This window comes from Erpetoichthys calabaricus, chromosome 6 (genome assembly GCF_900747795.2).
Source record: "Erpetoichthys calabaricus chromosome 6, fErpCal1.3, whole genome shotgun sequence".
Classification (NCBI taxonomy): Eukaryota; Metazoa; Chordata; class Cladistia; order Polypteriformes; family Polypteridae; genus Erpetoichthys; species Erpetoichthys calabaricus.
The window spans coordinates 24,710,736-24,728,912 of NC_041399.2; the positions used below are offsets into that span (position 1 = coordinate 24,710,736).

The following is an 18,177-nucleotide window of genomic DNA, read 5'->3' on the forward strand; positions in this document are numbered from 1 at the left end:
TTCTAACTTGTATGCTATCTGTATGTTAATAATAAAATATAAGGAATATATATAAAAAAATAATACAAATGCACATCTGAAGAAAAACATATTCAAAATATTGCTTATGTTTCATTCTTTTAGTAAATCTAATAATATATCTGCAACTAGGATCTGTTCTAATTGATGAAACACAGTTTATATGATGTTACAGTGATTTGTTTTTATGTATTATTTACAGTATATATATTATGTAATGTAGTTGCTTTATTTTTAGTTAAATGAGAAATTTAAATTGAACCTTTAAGCAAACAATAAAATTTGCACAAGTCAAAAAAACAGGAGGAATTTGAAGAAATATGTTAAAAATGGCAACATTGTAATAGAAAAATCAATGGAACTAATCTGATTAAACATTCTGAAATTCTCAGCAGTACTCACAGTGTAAGTTTAGTTGGAAAGTAGAAGCATTCGCACTAACATTTACTTCTCTACAAGTTCATTGGACTTTAATATATAATGATATATTAAAAGAGGATGCAGCACAAAGGCAGTTTAGATTATGTCTTTGGCATTGATACAAGTGCCCAGAAAATTTCAGTTAAATTAGAATTAGTTTTATGTCATGTTCTCCATGGCTGATGGACTTAAAGTAACTAGAAAAAAGTAGAGTTGAATCATTTAAATCTAAGTAAACATAAAAATGAGACTTGGTCTTTGCTATTCAGAATTATGAAATTGAGACTAGATAATTGTTGTTCAGAATTATACAAATGACTCATAAAATAATTGCTATTCAGAAGATTTTGACTAAAATGGAGTTAATCACTCCTACTGGTTTAAAAGGCATCCTTCAGTCTGGGTGTTGAGTTGTCAGTTTAGGTGCATGCATATTAGAACATTTTAAGATGCTCCTGAGAGGTCCAAAATGCTCTGTGGAAGTCAGTATTAACAAAACAGAAGGTTTAATTGTTCAAGTAACACGTTAATAAATAGGAGGTTTAACAGAAAAAGAAGCAAAAAGGATAAGCCAGTAATGTTCCTCATACCATAAAGAGCTTTTGTGCCCTTTGTTAGCCCCGAGATCATATGTGACAGCTCGATTACCTTAACAAACATAATTTTTCCCCTCCTAGTCTATTACACTAGACACCATCCTAACATTAGATTCTTCCTAGCTCTGGTCAGATACTCTGGGTATGGGTAGGGATCACATCTTGTATCAAGTAGAACATGTAACACCTCTGATGCCAATCCTGAGGAGTGTCCTCTAGCAGCACAGGTTGCTTCTGTTCTCCTGGATCATAAAAATACACTTGTGTGCTTCATAGACAGGTTTAGGAGCCAACAAACACTTCATTACTGATCCACTGCCCTCTCTTAAACTCAAGGAATTCCCAGTAACTGACAATTTACTGTATCTTTGAAGTCTTAATAGATTATACTGTTATTTAATAGTGCTTCATGCTGCCAGCTGGAGGTGACACTAACTGGGTCAGTTTCACAATATTAGTCATATTAAGAAATTGCCTATCCAAAACACTTTACTGGAGTATGTTAGTTTATAAAATTAAATAATTGATATATTTTTCCTCAATAGTGATGCTCCTGTCAGTGAGCTTTCCTTGGAGCTGCTGCTGCTTCAGGTGGTTCTTCCAGCTCTTCTGGAGCAGGGCCACACCAGACAGTGGCTAAAAGGCCTGGTTCGAGCATGGACTGTCAGTGCTGGGTACTTACTGTAAGTTGATGCATTTTAGATGTTTATTAGTCCCTCTTCAATTACACTAGCAGACTCAAAGTATTGAAAAATGTTTTAAATAATTCAAAAGACAAACATTCTGTTTTACAGAGATCTTCACTCCTATTTGTTAGGAGATCAGGAAGAAAATGAAAATAATGCTAATCAGCAAGCTGCCAACAACAATCAGCAGGCACGTAACAACAATGCCATTCCTGTTGTGGGGGAAGGTCTCCATGCAGCTCATCAGGCTATCCTGCAACAAGGAGGACCAGTGGGCTTTCAGCCATATCGCAGGCCAGTGCGATTCTCATTCAGGGTAAGTAGTTATACAAAGATATGCAAAACCTGACATGAACACCTTAGCAAATATATAGTTGAAATTGTAAATTATATAGTTTCCTTATAAAAAGTGGAAACTATTAAAATATAATTTTATATTACTTTCCTGTTCATTTTAAACAAAGACATGTTTTTTCCCTTGTTTTGAAGCAAAACAGTATATTAAATATAAATGTTCTTAATTAGGTCACAATAACTTTTACATCTTTTTGTCAGTACTTATCTTCCTAGGAGTCTTTCCTCTCTATGATTTCTTCATGATTTTTATTAATATTTTCTCAAGGGATTTTGTAATTTTGGTGTCTCTATTAAGATACTGGACCAAAACCAGTTACTTACAACTGCTTCTCCAAGCCTAAAACAGACGGAGGGCTTCATTAGTTTAGTTGTAAATACTTTAATGTGTAGTTTTTAGTAATTAATAAAATAAAAGCACCCATACAGCAATGTAAGTATGGTATATATTTACATTTTTGCAGGATAAATGAACATCATGTGTTTACCATTTATTATTCAATTTTTGTATGACTATATCAGAAAGACAATATTTTAAGAATTGTTATGAGTGAATAGATTCTTAACTAAATTTTATTAATTTTTTTTTTTTTCCCAGATTGTGCTGCTAATACTTTTTATGTGTATAACTTTGCTTGTTGCCAGTCTCGTCTGCCTTACATTGCCAGGTTTGTTTTCATTAATTCATTTTGCAAAAATGTGAAATAGTACATATATAAACAATTTGCACCATTTAACTTGGTAGTGAAGCATGTAAAATGACTTTGATGTAACTTTAAATTGGATAGTGGCATTTCATTGTGAACTAACATTCCCTATGAATAATTATTTTATAGCATTATTTGCTATTAACTCAGATTTTGAAATCCAAAAGTGCACAACAAATTTACCATTTATAACCAAGTATAAAAAGTGTCCAGAACAGTCAATTATTTTTTTCAAGAGGGAAAAAAATAATTTGTAATAAACAAAATAATGGGTATTGGATCTTTTAAATTGAATCATTTGAAACATCCCTGAAAATTACAGGGCTGTATTAATGCTTTATTTTTGCATTCAACAAGTTCACAAAACATAATTTACCAATATGGCAGCCAAAACATATTCTGAATTTTGGGGAGAATAGGTAACCAAAACTGAGTATTTGTGTTTGAAGAAGGTAAAAATCATGCTTACATAAGTTATACATTAAAAAAGAATGAGAAAGAGAGATCCCTATATCAGTACTTTTTGCTTTTTGGGAGGGCATCTACAACTTTCCCCTTTTTTTTTCTTTCAACCACCTAAGAATTTGATGATTGAGCATGGTGCATATGCAAAAGTAGAGAATAAATTAACATATGTTTGTATATAAGGTTTCATATTTTTATTTGTTTAATGAACTTGTGTGTTTTATTTTGTTACTATTAGTTATTTTGCATCTTAGTGTTTTTTTTTAAATATAAGATTTTCAAATTTGTGCTGGTTGGTTACAATAATCCAGGACTTGTGTTTTGTAGTTCTTTCTTTGTCGTATGAGCAAATTAATTACAGATTCTCACATGTAGAATAAAACCAAAAAAGAAATGGAATTTTGTATAGTCCTAGAGCCTCATGTAAAACCCTTTCTATAGATATTCACAGTAAAACATGGCATATGGATTACAGAAAAAACTAGAAATGTGCATATGAACAAAAACAAAAAAATCAAATGCATAAAAACTCTGCGTAAGCACTTTCATGCTGACTTGGATTTATTAAGGAATTTTAAATGCACATGCATGAGCATACAGCTCCACCCCGACTCGCTCCCCAGATTTTCGCCTTTTTGAACATGAAAATCAATATAAATATTCCGTACTGTTCAGTGTTTTGTTAATAGGCAATGGGCAAAAGCATGTATAAAAAAAAAAAAAAAAGAAGAAGAAATTTCAGTAAATGTAAAATGAAGGTCCTGCTCAGTGAAGTGGAGTCAAGGAAAAATATACTATTTGGTTATTAAGCAGTGGTATCAGCAGCCAAAAAGAAATTGATGGAGTGGCACAGCATGGCAGAGGCACTCAAAAGTTCAAGTTCAGAAAGTTGCAAAGTGCCTAAAATTAAAAAATGAAGTGGTCAGATATCAAAGTTGACTTGAAACAGCAAGTCACGGTCCACCACCTGAATGTCAACAGCACTGGAGGAGGTAGTAGAAATTCTTGGGCTCGCACCGTTTGAACAGCAAGCTTCTGAAATTATTGTGAGACATTTATTTATCTTGCCACAACTTTAATGAGACAGACAAATCACCAATGCACATCACCAGATAAATTGCACATTATTAGGAGTGGAAATACATTCAGTTTACATAAGCAAATTCCTTCTCTGAAGCACCTTTATAGCAGTGTGCAGTCAATGTTCCAGTTACATTTGGAAAAACAGATCCATTGCTACGAATTGCACATTAATGTTTGCCGGTTCAACCACAGTGTATGGAAATTTTGTATATCTGGTTGACATAGAGGATAATACCATCCCATATAGCTGGCATGGCGTGACTCAGTGATGACTGAGAAAAATCTGATCGGTTCAGGCCAGTTCACGTTGAAAGCTCCTGTGGCTAATATCCACCAAGGATGGACAGAACTTGCAAAGCAGCAGGTTTAGCACACACAGTTCTTGATAGTCTGCCTTTGTAAAGCTAGTTCAAGGTTTAAAGCCCCCAGTTCAGACCTACAGCTCCAAGAGCATATCTCTTGAGAATCTAAATCGACTTGGAACCAGTCATCATCATGGGGCAAGAAATAAGTATTATATCTAAATACAGTCTTTTCTAATTTTTTAATTGCAATATATTCTTACAACGCTAAAGCAAGCCATTGTAGTTGGATACTGTTTGTCCATTCCATGCACCATTATATTGTTATAGATTGATTACAATCAAGTGCTTTAAACTTGTAAACTATATGCAGTTAATTTTGGTGTATTTGATAAAGTCCACATTGATTACATAAACTGAGCAGAAATGTGTGTACACATGGCCTAAGGCTGCCATGAAAATGTGTGGGCATTACTGCAAGTTTAGTTTTTATACCATTTCGACGTAAGTGTGGAAATGGGTGTGTGTTTTTGTGTGTATGCAACATTTTGATATGTAAACACCTTTTATACATGAAGCTCCGGTGTGTGGAAGTAAGCTATTTTAATATAAAATTAGCACACTGTAACCCTTAGATTACCTAAGTGGAGGCTTCTTTCCCAGTATTCCAACAGTGTATTTTTCCACCATTGGCTTTCTTTGTCTTTTTGTTCTTATGTATTTTTTTCTTTCATTGATATATATATATATATATATATATATATAAATACTATATATATATATATATACCTTTTATTAAATTGTATCCTGTGGCACTGTTCTTTTTTTTTTATGTGTGTTTTTTTATTTTTTTTATTAGTTTTCACTGGACGTTGGTTGATGTCATTTTGGACAGGAATTGCCAAAAAATTCATGAGCTGTATACTGCTGCTTGTGGACTATACGTTGTGCTGGCTCTCAATTCCGAGCCATTACGGTCCCTACTTGCCTGGATGCCTCAAGGACGGCAGGTTATTTTATTAAAAGTCCAGGAATGGTCAATCATGGCAAGTATCTAGTCTATTTTTATTGAATTTTTGGTTATAATACTGAAAATGTAAGTCTTTCAAAGTAAAAATCTAATTTACTTGTAACATAACTTTCCACGTACACGATATCTGTGTAATTTCAACATATACTGTGTTATTCTTTTAAATAAAAATATACTTTAACAACTTGTTTTCCTTACACATAAATGTATACAGAAATATAGAAGAAAAGCCTAAATCAGTCCAATAATTATGTGGACATGGCCAAAAAAAAATAACCATGACCAATCGTATGATAGTATCTTTAGCTAATAAAACATATAGAGTTATATAATGAATGCGTTATATGACAGATTACTAATTTTATACAGTTAACAACCTTTGGCTAATATGCTTGGAAGAATAGATAAAACATTATGGAAAAACTGATAAATTCTTAACCCTCCAAAGACTTATTGTTACAGAAGGTGGCTCTACAAAATATTAAATTGTAGGGATCAAATACTTATGCACTTATGCAACAGCATGTTTCCTTATTTTCTTCTTAAGATTTTTTTTTCCTAACATAAAAGAACTTAAAAAAATAATAATCATTTTTGACTTTCGGTTGCTTTGAAACAAAAAAATTATCAGGGAATAAAATTCAGCGTAGGATTTGTTATTTGATAAAATTAGACAGTACTTTGAATACTCTTTCAAGATACTTATTTAGTAGTTGTAAAAAAAAAGAAAAAAAAAAGAATGTGGCACTGTACTGACCTGAGAAGACTGTAAATTATCGACAATCCCTCATTTGTTTTCTCTCCAAGTAGTTGGTTTTTTAAAGCAACTAACTACAGTGGTGTGCAAAAGTGTTTCAATCCCCTTAAAAGTCATCATAATTTTCTGCATCACGAAAGGGTTGTATACATATTTATCATTAAGTATTTTTTAATGTAACTCTTATACCTGTAAAAATAACACTTCCAATGTCAAAATTAAACTATTTTTAGATATAGTTAACTGAAGAAAAACTCAAAAGTTAGTGTTTGCCTAAATATTTAAACTCTGTGCTTCAGAGGTTTAAAACAACCTGACAAATTAATCACAAAGGTGACAATCATAATTCAACGTAATTAGGTACTACCTATGTGTCTATTATACATCTCTCTTGGCTATTAAAATGCTCCTTTTTAAGGGCCACAGTCTTTATTGGATAATTACTGCAAAAATTAAGACAAAAGAACATTCTGTTGATTTGAGAAACCAAGATCGTTGAAATACACAAGGATGAAATGGCCTACAAAAAAATGTTGAATGTCCTATTAAGCCCTGCTGGAGCCATCATCAGAAAGTGGAAGGCTCATCACAGCACCCAAGCTCTTACTAGAAGAGACGGCTGTCAGAGCTAACCATCAGAGCAAGACGTTGACTGGTGAGAGTGGCTACTAAATATCCAACTGTCTCTCTCAGAAGTCTGCAGTGCTCTTTGGCTGAAACTCGATGAAGGTGTATGGGTCCACAATTTCAAGACTCCTTAAAACAGACTTCTGTGGGAGGGTAGTAAGAATGAAACCATTCCTTAAGAAGGTCCACATAAAAGCACATATGGCATTTGCTACAAAGCATAAGAAAGACCCAGTTAAAGATGTGGGAGATGGTTTTATGGTCAGATGAGACCAAACTAGAACTTTCTGCCCAGATTTCAAAGAGGTATGTGTGGTGTAAAACTAACAATGTCCATGCCTCATAGGACCATGTGATATTTCAGTTTTTCTTTTTTAATAAATCTGCAACAATTTCAAAAATTCTTTTTTTGTTTGTCAATATGGGGTGCTGTGTGTACATTAATGAGGGAAAAAATTAATTTAAATGATTTTAGCAAATGGCTGCAATATGACAAAGAGTGAAACATTGAAGGGGGTCTGAATACTTTCCGTACCCACTGTATACCACACAACATTGCAGGAGAACCAGTTTGCTATGAACCTATGGCTCGAGAGATTCATCTTTCAACAATGACAATGACCCCTAAACATAAGGCCAAAGCAACACTGGATTGGCTCCAAAACAGAAATGTTTTGGAATGGCAAAGTCAAAGCTCCGATCTTATACCTATTGAGAATCTGTGACACTATTTGAAAACTGCTTTCCAGAGGCATCATCCCATCAACCTAGGGGATCTCTAGAAATTCTGCCAATAAGAGTGGGGAAGATTCATTCTTGACTATTTGCTCTTTATATATATATATATATATATATATATATATATATATATATATATATATATATATATATATATATATATATAATTTCTTATACAAAGGTCTAACCCTTGGAGTTTTCAGGGTGAAAAAATCTGAAAGATCCTGTATGTTTTAAACAAAGACATGTTTTTAGGGAACCAGAGCCTATCCTGGAGGTATCAGACAGGAACCAAACCATGAGTGGAGTTACAGTTCATCTAAGATTCTAATATACTCACACTCATTAGTACAGATGCAAATAAAACTTAAAAAAACAGTCTAACATGCATGTCTTTCGAATGTGGGAGAAATGCCCCACAATGAAATGGAGAGAGCATGCAAAGTCCATATAGGCATAGATCAGGTATATGATTTGAGTGCTGGATGCAAGACCTGTTAAAGAATGATCTTAATTGTTTATAATCAAAAACAATGTAATTCTGTCATTTTACTTGTACTGTATTTTACCGACTAATCAATTGTAATTGATTTTCCAGATTATGAAGACCTTGATTGTGGCTGTGCTTTTGGCTGGTTTAGTCCCATTGTTACTGGGCCTGTTGTTTGAACTTGTTATTGTTGCTCCTTTACGGGTTCCACTGGATCAGACTCCACTTTTTTACCCATTGGCAGGTTTGTATTTTATTAAAAAAAAAAATACATTTCATTTTTAAAAGCTTAAAGGGTAAGTTTGCTATTTTTTCAAGTTATTTCTTCACAATTAGGCTGCATACTAATTTATAGTAAAGAATATTTTATAGTTTAAAAAATAATAATAATTAGCCTTCTCCTGTTTTTCTATAATGGAGCTAAAGGGTACCGGTGTCCCAGTAGCCTAATGCCTGGATTACTGCAGTGTGTGTTCGAACAACAGCTGAAACTCTTGACTCTGTCTGTTTGCTCTCTACATTATATTGATTTAAGTTGTTTGGAAGAGCAGTCCGTTTAGTTTAGCAAGCTAGTCCACCTAATAAAGTTGTATTGTATACATATTCACATCTATGTAGAGAGGTACAGTATATTTTCTTTACATTTTACTTTGTAGGACTGGGCTCTTGGAGTACTTCATGCTAAAATAATTGCTGCCATAACATTGATGGGACCACAGTGGTGGCTGAAGACAGTCATTGAGCAGGTTAGTTTAAAATGGTTTTCATTCATTTCATTTTACAGCATAAAATAGGCAAGGTAATTAGCTTGTTAAGAGACTTATGAACCAATCAGATAAACTTTTTATTACTCATGGCCTACAAATTTTATTATGTTTCTTCAATTGAACTTTGCTGCAAAATATCTTATGGATATTATTTCTTTTTCTGTTTTAATGCTGCATTATGATTGCTTTTCAGCTCTTTAAAAATATGAACAATTCTTGAAAGACACTTTTAAGTAAAACATTGTTCCACCCATAGATGCATTTTCCATACTTTGTTAGCTTCTGTCTAAAATGTTTGTACTACATTGTGGTAATGACCCATATTGGAAGTAGTAGTTTTATGCAATGGTGCATTAGGTCAAAAAACTAATTTTTGACAAAGTTGAATTATATACTCCTGATTTTTGATCCCATTGAAATGTTTTAAGATATCTTACTGCTTACAATCCAAACTGAAATTCTTACTCTTGTGTGCCTTGCAAAGTATTTTATAATAGTTTGTTAATCATGTTGCTTAATGATTACATTATTTCTGCATTTTATGCAAATAAAATAAAAGGAAGAAAACTGATGTCACTTCTTTGCACAATGCTGTGCATGTGTAACAGGTGACAAAAGAATTTGTTGTTGTAATAATTCAGCTTGATTTGGACCTAGCCTGTTGTTTAGCTGCTTTTTTATTGATTATATGTTGGATCCTACCCTTTAATATCTTAATGAAGTTGTATCTTTTTGACAATTCTGATATCAATAGCTTGGGATCAAGAGCCTAGGTCATTTTTGTATCAGTCGTTGCATTTTCTCCACACTATGAGTTACTTTCTACTTTTTTTGGTGGTACTTTATAATGTAGTCTTGTGCATTGCCTGTCAGAGTGGTGTAATGAACAATGCTGTCTTTGCCTTGTGTGGCTAGTTTCCTAAACTGATTTATTGCTTGTTCAGATTTTGTAAGATGTGGATTGTCGTCAGAGCTGTACTGTTGTTAGTTTCATACATTGCTTTATAGTGTACATGTCCAAATCATTTATATATTAATAATATGTATTTAAAATAAGTTAATATTAAATAATATGAAAATAATATTAGTTTTCTGTCTTTTAGGTATATGCAAATGGTATCAGGAATATTGACCTGCATTTTATAATCCAGAAACTGGCTGCTCCCGTCATTTCAGTCTTACTTTTGTCACTTTGTGTACCCTATGTTATCGCAGCTGGCATTGTGCCATTAATGGGTATGTAAATAATGCATGCTTCATTTCTGACATTATTTCTTATGTTTGTTTGTGTGTTCTCACTAAAAATGTATCATGCATATTATTGAGATCTGTAGAAAGTTGGTATGTAAAACAAAATATTGTCCATATTAAGACCTTGGATCCAAAACGATTATTTAATTAATGGATTCATTGGTAGGTTTTATATTTCTATTTTTTGATCAGCATTACAGTGACCATTAAATGAAATGAAAAAAAAAAAAAGAAAATTCACCTTTCTTTTGATGTCTTAATAAAGTTCTGTATAAAAGTGTTTTAGAAGAATTAAAAGAATATGCCACCCAAAAATTATTTTTACCCCGTGTGTTTTGTAGTGATGACCAACACAAAATTTTAAAAAGATAAGAAAAGGTTGATATAATACAAGAAAATGGTGATCAGTGCTCTACCACAGCAAGCATTAATAAAAAAAAAAAGTCCAAGGAAAATCTCACATTACTCATGTTGCATAATCCACATTGCTTATCCAGTCAATATTCAAAACACATGCATTTTCTCTAACATATTGTTAAATAGATACTTCCAGAAAAATCTAATTGTGAATGGTTAACACATTTACATAAGACTCTGCTTTTGAACTGAATGCAGGACTCTTGCCCAGTGAATATGGGAGAGAGGCAGATAGATCTTCATTTCAAGAGCACAATATGGTGTGAATGTGTTTTGTGTTCATGATGTTTGATGATTATTCTGGAAATATGCATTTAACAATATTTTCGCAAACAATAACAATTCTTTGCATTTATATAGCGCTTTTCTCGCTACTCAATGCACGTGTTTTGCATGTTGTGAGCAAATAACTGGATAACTCGCATGTGGATTATGTATGTGAGTAACATGAGATTTTTTTCCCCCACCCTCATTGATATTTTTTATATAATTTGCCATTTGAGAATGCTGATCACCATTTTTCTCAGAACATTACTACAAAACACAATGGGTAAATTATATATTAAAAATGAAAATTACATCATATTGTTCAATAAGTGTAACACTTTTTGGGGACATCCTAAAATCATGTTTACATAGAACATTTTAATTTATTCTGCTCTTGAACCACTGACTACATAGTAAAAGGCTAATCATTAACACGACTGTAAACTGTTTGTGGTTGGTGTAAGATATATTCTATGCAGCAAAACAAACTGTACAGTGCAATACAGTTATACAGATAACGTTATAAGTATTTTTTTTTGTTTTATGATCCTTATAAGTAGCACTGATATATTTCTGTTATGTTTTTCTAGGAGTTACTGTTGAGATGCAAAACCTAGTACAGCGACGCATTTATCCTTTTCTTCTAATGGTGGTGATGCTGATGGGAATATTGTCCTTTCAGATACGCCAGTTCAAGCGCCTTTATGAACATATTAAAAATGATAAGTAAGTTCTTGAAAAGTTACCTATTATGGTATCCATCCAGTAAGGGAAGAGTTATTGAAATAGTCCTCAGAAATTACTTATTAAATGATTAATAATTGACAAAGCAATCAGTTTGTTTTGAATTTTGTAATGCTCATCTGAATCAGTGCAAATTTATTTGTCCGTGTAATTTTCTTTTTAATTACATTTTATTGTACACATAGAGTATAGTATGTATTTTTTTTTTTGCAACTTTTCATATTTTGTGGGCCATATTTTTTTCACAGTGTATTTGTAGCATTTCAGTTTTAACTAATGTCACTATAACTAAATTCATTATTAAAAATAAGGCATGAAATTTTTTGTCACTCTGATATCAGTAAAGGAATTACTATGTCAGTATAATATATATCAGTAATAATACTGTAGTTTACCATTAGCCCTTAAATTTCTTTTTTCAGATTTAATTGGCATTAGTATTTCAGTGCAATATTCTACTTTTTAGGTTTTAAGAATTAAACACCAAAAGGAAACATGAGTGATGTTAATAATAATAATAATAATAATAATAATAATAATAAATTTAAATTATACAGCACCTTTCTGATGCATTAAATATACTGAATGATAAATAAGTAAATTGATTTTAATGAACAGATTAATAAATTGGTGCTAAATAACTTTTTGAAGTAATGTTCTCTGCACTGTATGTTTTTGTATTGTGCATTGCAGGATTTAAAAAACCTTTCCTCCTACTCTAGCTTTCAAAAGTTTGAAATCACCCAGAAATTGTCATGATTTAGATAGCAATTGATAACCTTGTTGCAAATGGCTATTACTACTTGAAGTAATGGGCTTATAATGTTTTATTCATATGAGTGCAACATTCCATTTTCAGCAGCCATTGTTCCAGTGTCCTGATGGTCAACACCCTTAGCTCATCCTTAATTTGTCTGGTATGATTGTTGATTGGTTATTGGAGAATCCTTTGTAATTGCATTTGCACATCTGAAACTTGTTACTCTGTTCAATAAATTGTAAGTATATTGTCTTTCCCTGGTTTGCAAGATACTAACATTTCTGAAGTTAAATCCTGGGTTCAAAAATGGCTAAAACAAAACATGTCAGGCTGTTGTTGTTTTGCCAAATGGAAATTCTTCTTTGCAACACATTGCTGAGAAACTGAAAGTTTCCTACAAACATGTTTGCTACTGTCTTGAGAGAAGAGGGCAAACTGGATCTAATCAGGATAGAATAATATAGATAGGCGCTATATAAATAAAGTGTATTGTTAATATTTTTATTATTAGAAAGAATGGGAAGGCTCAGATGCACTACTGCATAAGAGGATAAGGACATTGGAGTGTATAATTACAGAAAAAAAAACAACTTATAGGTCCTCAGTTGGCTTCTTTCTTAAATACACGCCAAATACTAGTGTCGTCTGTAGCAGAGAAAAGATTATTCCAGGATACTGGCCTTAGTGGCAGACTTTGAGTGTAGCATTCTTGGCTATATCTTTAAATCTGTTTAATGGTATCTTAATAAAAAGGTATAGATTTCTGTCCAAAACATGAACATTTCTGAGTGATTCCAAACTTTTGAATGCATATATATATCACAGATAAAATATGAAATTCAGTCTTGTTTGTTTGAAAATAACTGTGCTGTGATGCCATACTCGTACTATACATTTGTACGGTGAAAATAACAGAGGGGAGTTGGGGTGGTGAAGTTTTTAGAGTTATTTTAATTGCTCCATTAATTTAGCCTAAAAATATAACCTGATTTTTATCTATGATTACCTAACGGAAATTATTCTGAAAAAAATTATAAATTGAATTTTTTCTTGTTTTATTGAACACACTTGTGCAACACATGGTCATAGATTCGATTCCTAGCACAATGACAGCCTTTGTGCATATTGCCCCATTACATCTGCATGGGCTTTCTCTGGTACTGTGGTTTTCTTCTATACTCCCAACATTGCAGATGTTGTATTACAGTAATCCCTCCTCCATCGCGGGGGTTGCGTTCCAGAGCCACCCGCGAAATAAGAAAATCCGCGAAGTAGAAACCATATGTTTATATGGTTATTTTTATATTGTCATGCTTGGGTCACAGATTTGTGCAGAAACACAGGAGGTTGTAGAGAGACAGGAACGTTATTCAAACACTGCAAACAAACATTCGTCTCTTTTTCAAAAGTTTAAACTGTGCTCCATGACAAGACAGAGATGACAGTTCCATCTCACAATTAAAAGAATGCAAACATATCTTCCTCTTCAAAGGAGTGCGCGTCAGGAGCAGATAATGTCAGAGAGATAGAGAAAAGCAAACAAATCAATAGGGCTCTTTGGCTTTTAAGTATGCGAAGCACCGTGGCACAAAGCTGTTGAAGGCGGCAGCTCACACCCCCTCCGTCATGAGCAGAGAAAGAGAGAGAGAGAGAGACAGAGAAAAACAAACAATCGAAAATCAATACGTGCCCTTCGTGCTTTTAAGTATGCGAAGCAACGTGCAGCATGTCGCTTCACGAAGCAGCTGCACAGAAGGTAGCAACGTGAAGATAATCTTTCAGCATTTTTAGACGAGCGTCCGTATCGTCTAGGTGTGCGAACAGCCCCCCTGCTCAATCCCCCTACGTCAGGATCAGAGAAAGTCAGCGCGAGAGAGAGAGAAAAGTAAGTTGGGTAGCTTCTCAGCCATCTGCCAATAGCGTCCCTTGTATGAAATCAACTGGGCAAACCAACTGAGGAAGCATGTACAAGAAATTAAAAGACCCATTGTCCGCAGAAATCCGCGAACCAGCAAAAAATCCGCGATATATATTTAAATATGCTTACATATAAAATCCGCGATAGAGTGAAGCCACGAAAGGCGAAGCGCGATACAGCGAGGGATTACTGTAATTCATGGTTCATTGTGGCTTACGCCCCATCTAATGAGGTTCCCACTTTACATTCAACACTGGAGGACAGGCTTCTGCCCTGCACTGGATAAATGGGTTCGACAGTAAATGGCAGGGTGCAGAAGTCACTCAATGCATTTACACACATATTTTAATAACCTGTTTATTCTCAAAAGCCTGGTTTCCAAAACACAGTTTAAGCCATTATTCCAGATAAAGAAACCAGGGTATTGTTTTCTGCAGAACTAGATTAACATATGTACATTGCTCCGCAACTAACAGGTTATTTGGCCAGGTTAACCCTTAACTATTTTACAGTTAAGTATTTTGTAGTCTGCACATGTCAGTTGCACACTGTTAGCCTGTGCCTATATTTACTTTGCACACAACTTCAGCAACCATGGGTATAGGCATCCACAAGATAAATTTCTTGAGGCAAATGCTCAGATGATTGTCTTATTTGTTCTCAAGGCTGAAAAAATCTGTCTCAGTATTTCAGAAATCAGTAATTTTATGTTGCTGAGCGCAACAGACAGTGTTAGACTCAGCAGCAGTGTCTTACTTAGCCTAATTACCCTTAAAGTAAGAAGTAATACAATACATATTTTATTGAAGTAAAAATACCTGCGTTATTATTATTATCTTAGAGGTACTTGGGTGTAAGGCAAGAAGCACATATACCAGCATGCTGTTCCTTTGCAGGACTCAATCGCACAGCCAAGCACAAAAGAGTGTGCTGCATGCAATTCAGTAACAGATGCCTATAGTGTCAGTTTAGTTTTAATCCAACTATATACATATATCGAAACAGTGTGGTATGGTGACACAGTGGCCAGTGCTCATAATGTGGATCATCAGTGGCTCATGTTGAGATAATTAATTCAGAATTTCCATTCCACACTAAATTCCATTGTATTTTCTAATGGATGGCATTTACATTATGTAGCATAACGATCTTAACTACAGCAGTGCTTCTCCCAAAGAGTAGCAAAAACATGAGAACCTTTTTGTTACTGTTATTTGATTGACCATTTGAAAATTCTGGCTGCATACAAAATGATGTGGTGTAGCCTGAAATGGGAAGCTCTTGTAAAAGAGCACAAACTACAAAGAAGCTTTTGAATGAAGCCTGGCTAAAAATATGTCCAAACCAATGAACTGGAACAATCAACAAGCACAGGGAAGGTTTAGGTGAATCTGCTCCTGCAGAAGGAAGTTCCAAAAGTATTAAATCAAAAGGTGCAGTTACTGTTTCAGCAAACACTGGACATTAATGTGTTCAATGAAAACTTGAAACAATACATTTTGATGGTTTGTTTAATCAGATTCTCTGTATACTAATGTTAGATCTTAAAGGGCCAAATCATTTTTAGACAACATTAACACAGAAACTCGTATATAATTCTAAGTAATAATTCATTTTTCCCCCATACACTTTGTCACAGTGTTATCAGACATTAAATACATCCTAGATTAGATTTATTTCTGTATTTTGTTCTTTTTTTTGTGCGTGTTCATTGGATAAAAACACTGCCAATCAAGAAAAATACATTTCTTTTTATTTCTCACAGAACACTAAATCTTAAGTTTATAGTAGCTGGTGGTTTTCCCCTTATATAATTTTTGAAACCACTTAATCCACTTTCTCTAAGCAGACACTGTAGTCTAAAATATTTTTAAAAAATATTAAAATATCTATGGGTGACTCTTAGTGTGACCTCGAGAGAGTCACACTGCTAGTGCTCCAATTAGTGCTTAAAGGCACTATAGTGAAATAGTTTGTAGAAATACACTACTTAAGTTTTGTGAAGACCCAAATTAGATTTCTATTGTTAAAACTTTAGGACAAGCAGACAGTAAGGACAGTTTGATGCAGAATTGATGGGACTTGATACACATCTTAACTTTGCATATTGCCAAGTCAATGTACCTCTCTCACCTTTGTTTATTGCTACATCTTCAAAAAAATAAGAAGTAGTCCTGCTTATTTTGAACACATACACTATTTATGGTTATGTTCCTTACCTGTAAATGCTATGAGGAGACCTGGACTTCAGCACAGAGGTTAGCAAAGTGCTTTTTAATACTTGAAAACAATTTCTTAGTTTAGATAGTGGCTGATAGATGGGTTTGTGTTATAGGTGTTGTCAGTGACATCACAATATTTGTCTACATTTTGTAAATGTACAGAAACCAGCATCTCGACAGCTGAGTATTTCAACAGAGAAACATGTTTGTTGGGAAGTCATAGCAGTCTTGTTTTAAATAACTGACTTGAGCCTGAAAACTACTTACTTTTAATTTACAAAATCAAAGTGTAAATGAGAAAAGGTATACAAAGAACCATTGTGTGAATTTTTACTACAGAATTGCATAATTAGTTGTAAGAAACAAGTTGATAATGAAAAAATACTTGTATTTAGGACTTTGTAGTGAAAACCTTTATCGTGCTTCATACCCGTGACACACTTTTGCTGGATTGTAGCAAGTCATGTTTTGCTGCACATGTCACACTGTGGAGATGGAACATTAAAACTATACAGCTAAAATAAATTTTCAGAACACCAGTATTCTACTTCTTGGTAGATGGATTGGAGAAAAGCAAAAGCAGATTTTGGAGGAGGTATAGGAACATCTAGGTATCATCATCCCAAGATGCTTTATAAATATTCAATTTTAGAGCAGTTATTTGCATTTATATTTATACAGTGATAACATGGGCACATTATCAAGACTTATTTTAAAATGAGTCTTATTAAGAACACAGGGAGACAGTTGGAAACTTGTTAAGGGTAACTTTTGCACAAACATTAGGACGTTTTTCTTTACACAAAGAACCATAGACACAAGGAATAAGCTACCAAGTAGTGAGGTAGATGGTAGAACTTTTGGGACTTTTAGAATTCAACTTGATATTATTTTGGAAGAATTAGGTGGATGTGACTGGCAAGCTTTGCCGGGCTGAATGGCCTGTTCTTGTCTAGAGTGTTCTAATGTCTTAATTAAGTTTAACACAGTGAGTGTTGGGAGGAAGGGACCAACCTTGTGTGGTAGCGTGTTCCAGACTCTGGCAACTCTTTGCATAAAGAAGTACTTCCTAGCTTCAGTCCTGAGTGTTTTTCCCCTTAATTTCCACTGATGTCCTTGAGTACGTGATTCACCATTTAGTTAGAAGAATTCTGCTGGATATGCTTTACAAATGCCTTTGGGGATTTTGAAGACCTGGATTAGGCTCCCATGCAGTTTCCTCTGCTTACGACTAAACATGTGTAAGTCTGTCAGATTACAAGATGTCCTTAAGTCCTGGGATGCACCTGCGTACCTGCACAGCTTTCTTTTAGTGTGGTAATCAGAACTGTACACAATTTATTTTTACACTAATAGTAGTTTAAAATTAATGTGTCTGTGGTTTTCTGTGTGAAGAAAATCCTTCAAATGTTTAATGCAAAGTTTACCTTTTAACAAGTTTGCAACTGTGTCCCTGTGTTCTTGATGAACTCCTTTTAAAATAACAGTATACTTAACAGCTTCTGAACACTGTCATTTCATGAAGATTAAGTTTGTAAGCTATATCTTTGCTTTGTCA

The 18,177-nt window shown here is 33.7% G+C and overlaps 1 protein-coding gene across 1 annotated transcript in view; it reads left to right on the forward strand.

The window, feature by feature from the left end:
* The window catches only part of marchf6 (membrane-associated ring finger (C3HC4) 6), a 77,482-nt gene that overhangs the window by 58,904 nt on the left and 401 nt on the right, over positions 1-18,177 (forward strand). Inside the window, 10 exon segments of the mRNA XM_028803420.2 lie at positions 1,580-1,717; positions 1,829-2,036; positions 2,673-2,742; positions 5,491-5,534; positions 5,537-5,677; positions 8,382-8,510; positions 8,512-8,517; positions 8,930-9,019; positions 10,144-10,276; positions 11,566-11,701. Coding sequence (XP_028659253.2) covers positions 1,580-1,717; positions 1,829-2,036; positions 2,673-2,742; positions 5,491-5,534; positions 5,537-5,677; positions 8,382-8,510; positions 8,512-8,517; positions 8,930-9,019; positions 10,144-10,276; positions 11,566-11,701 — 1,095 coding nt within the window.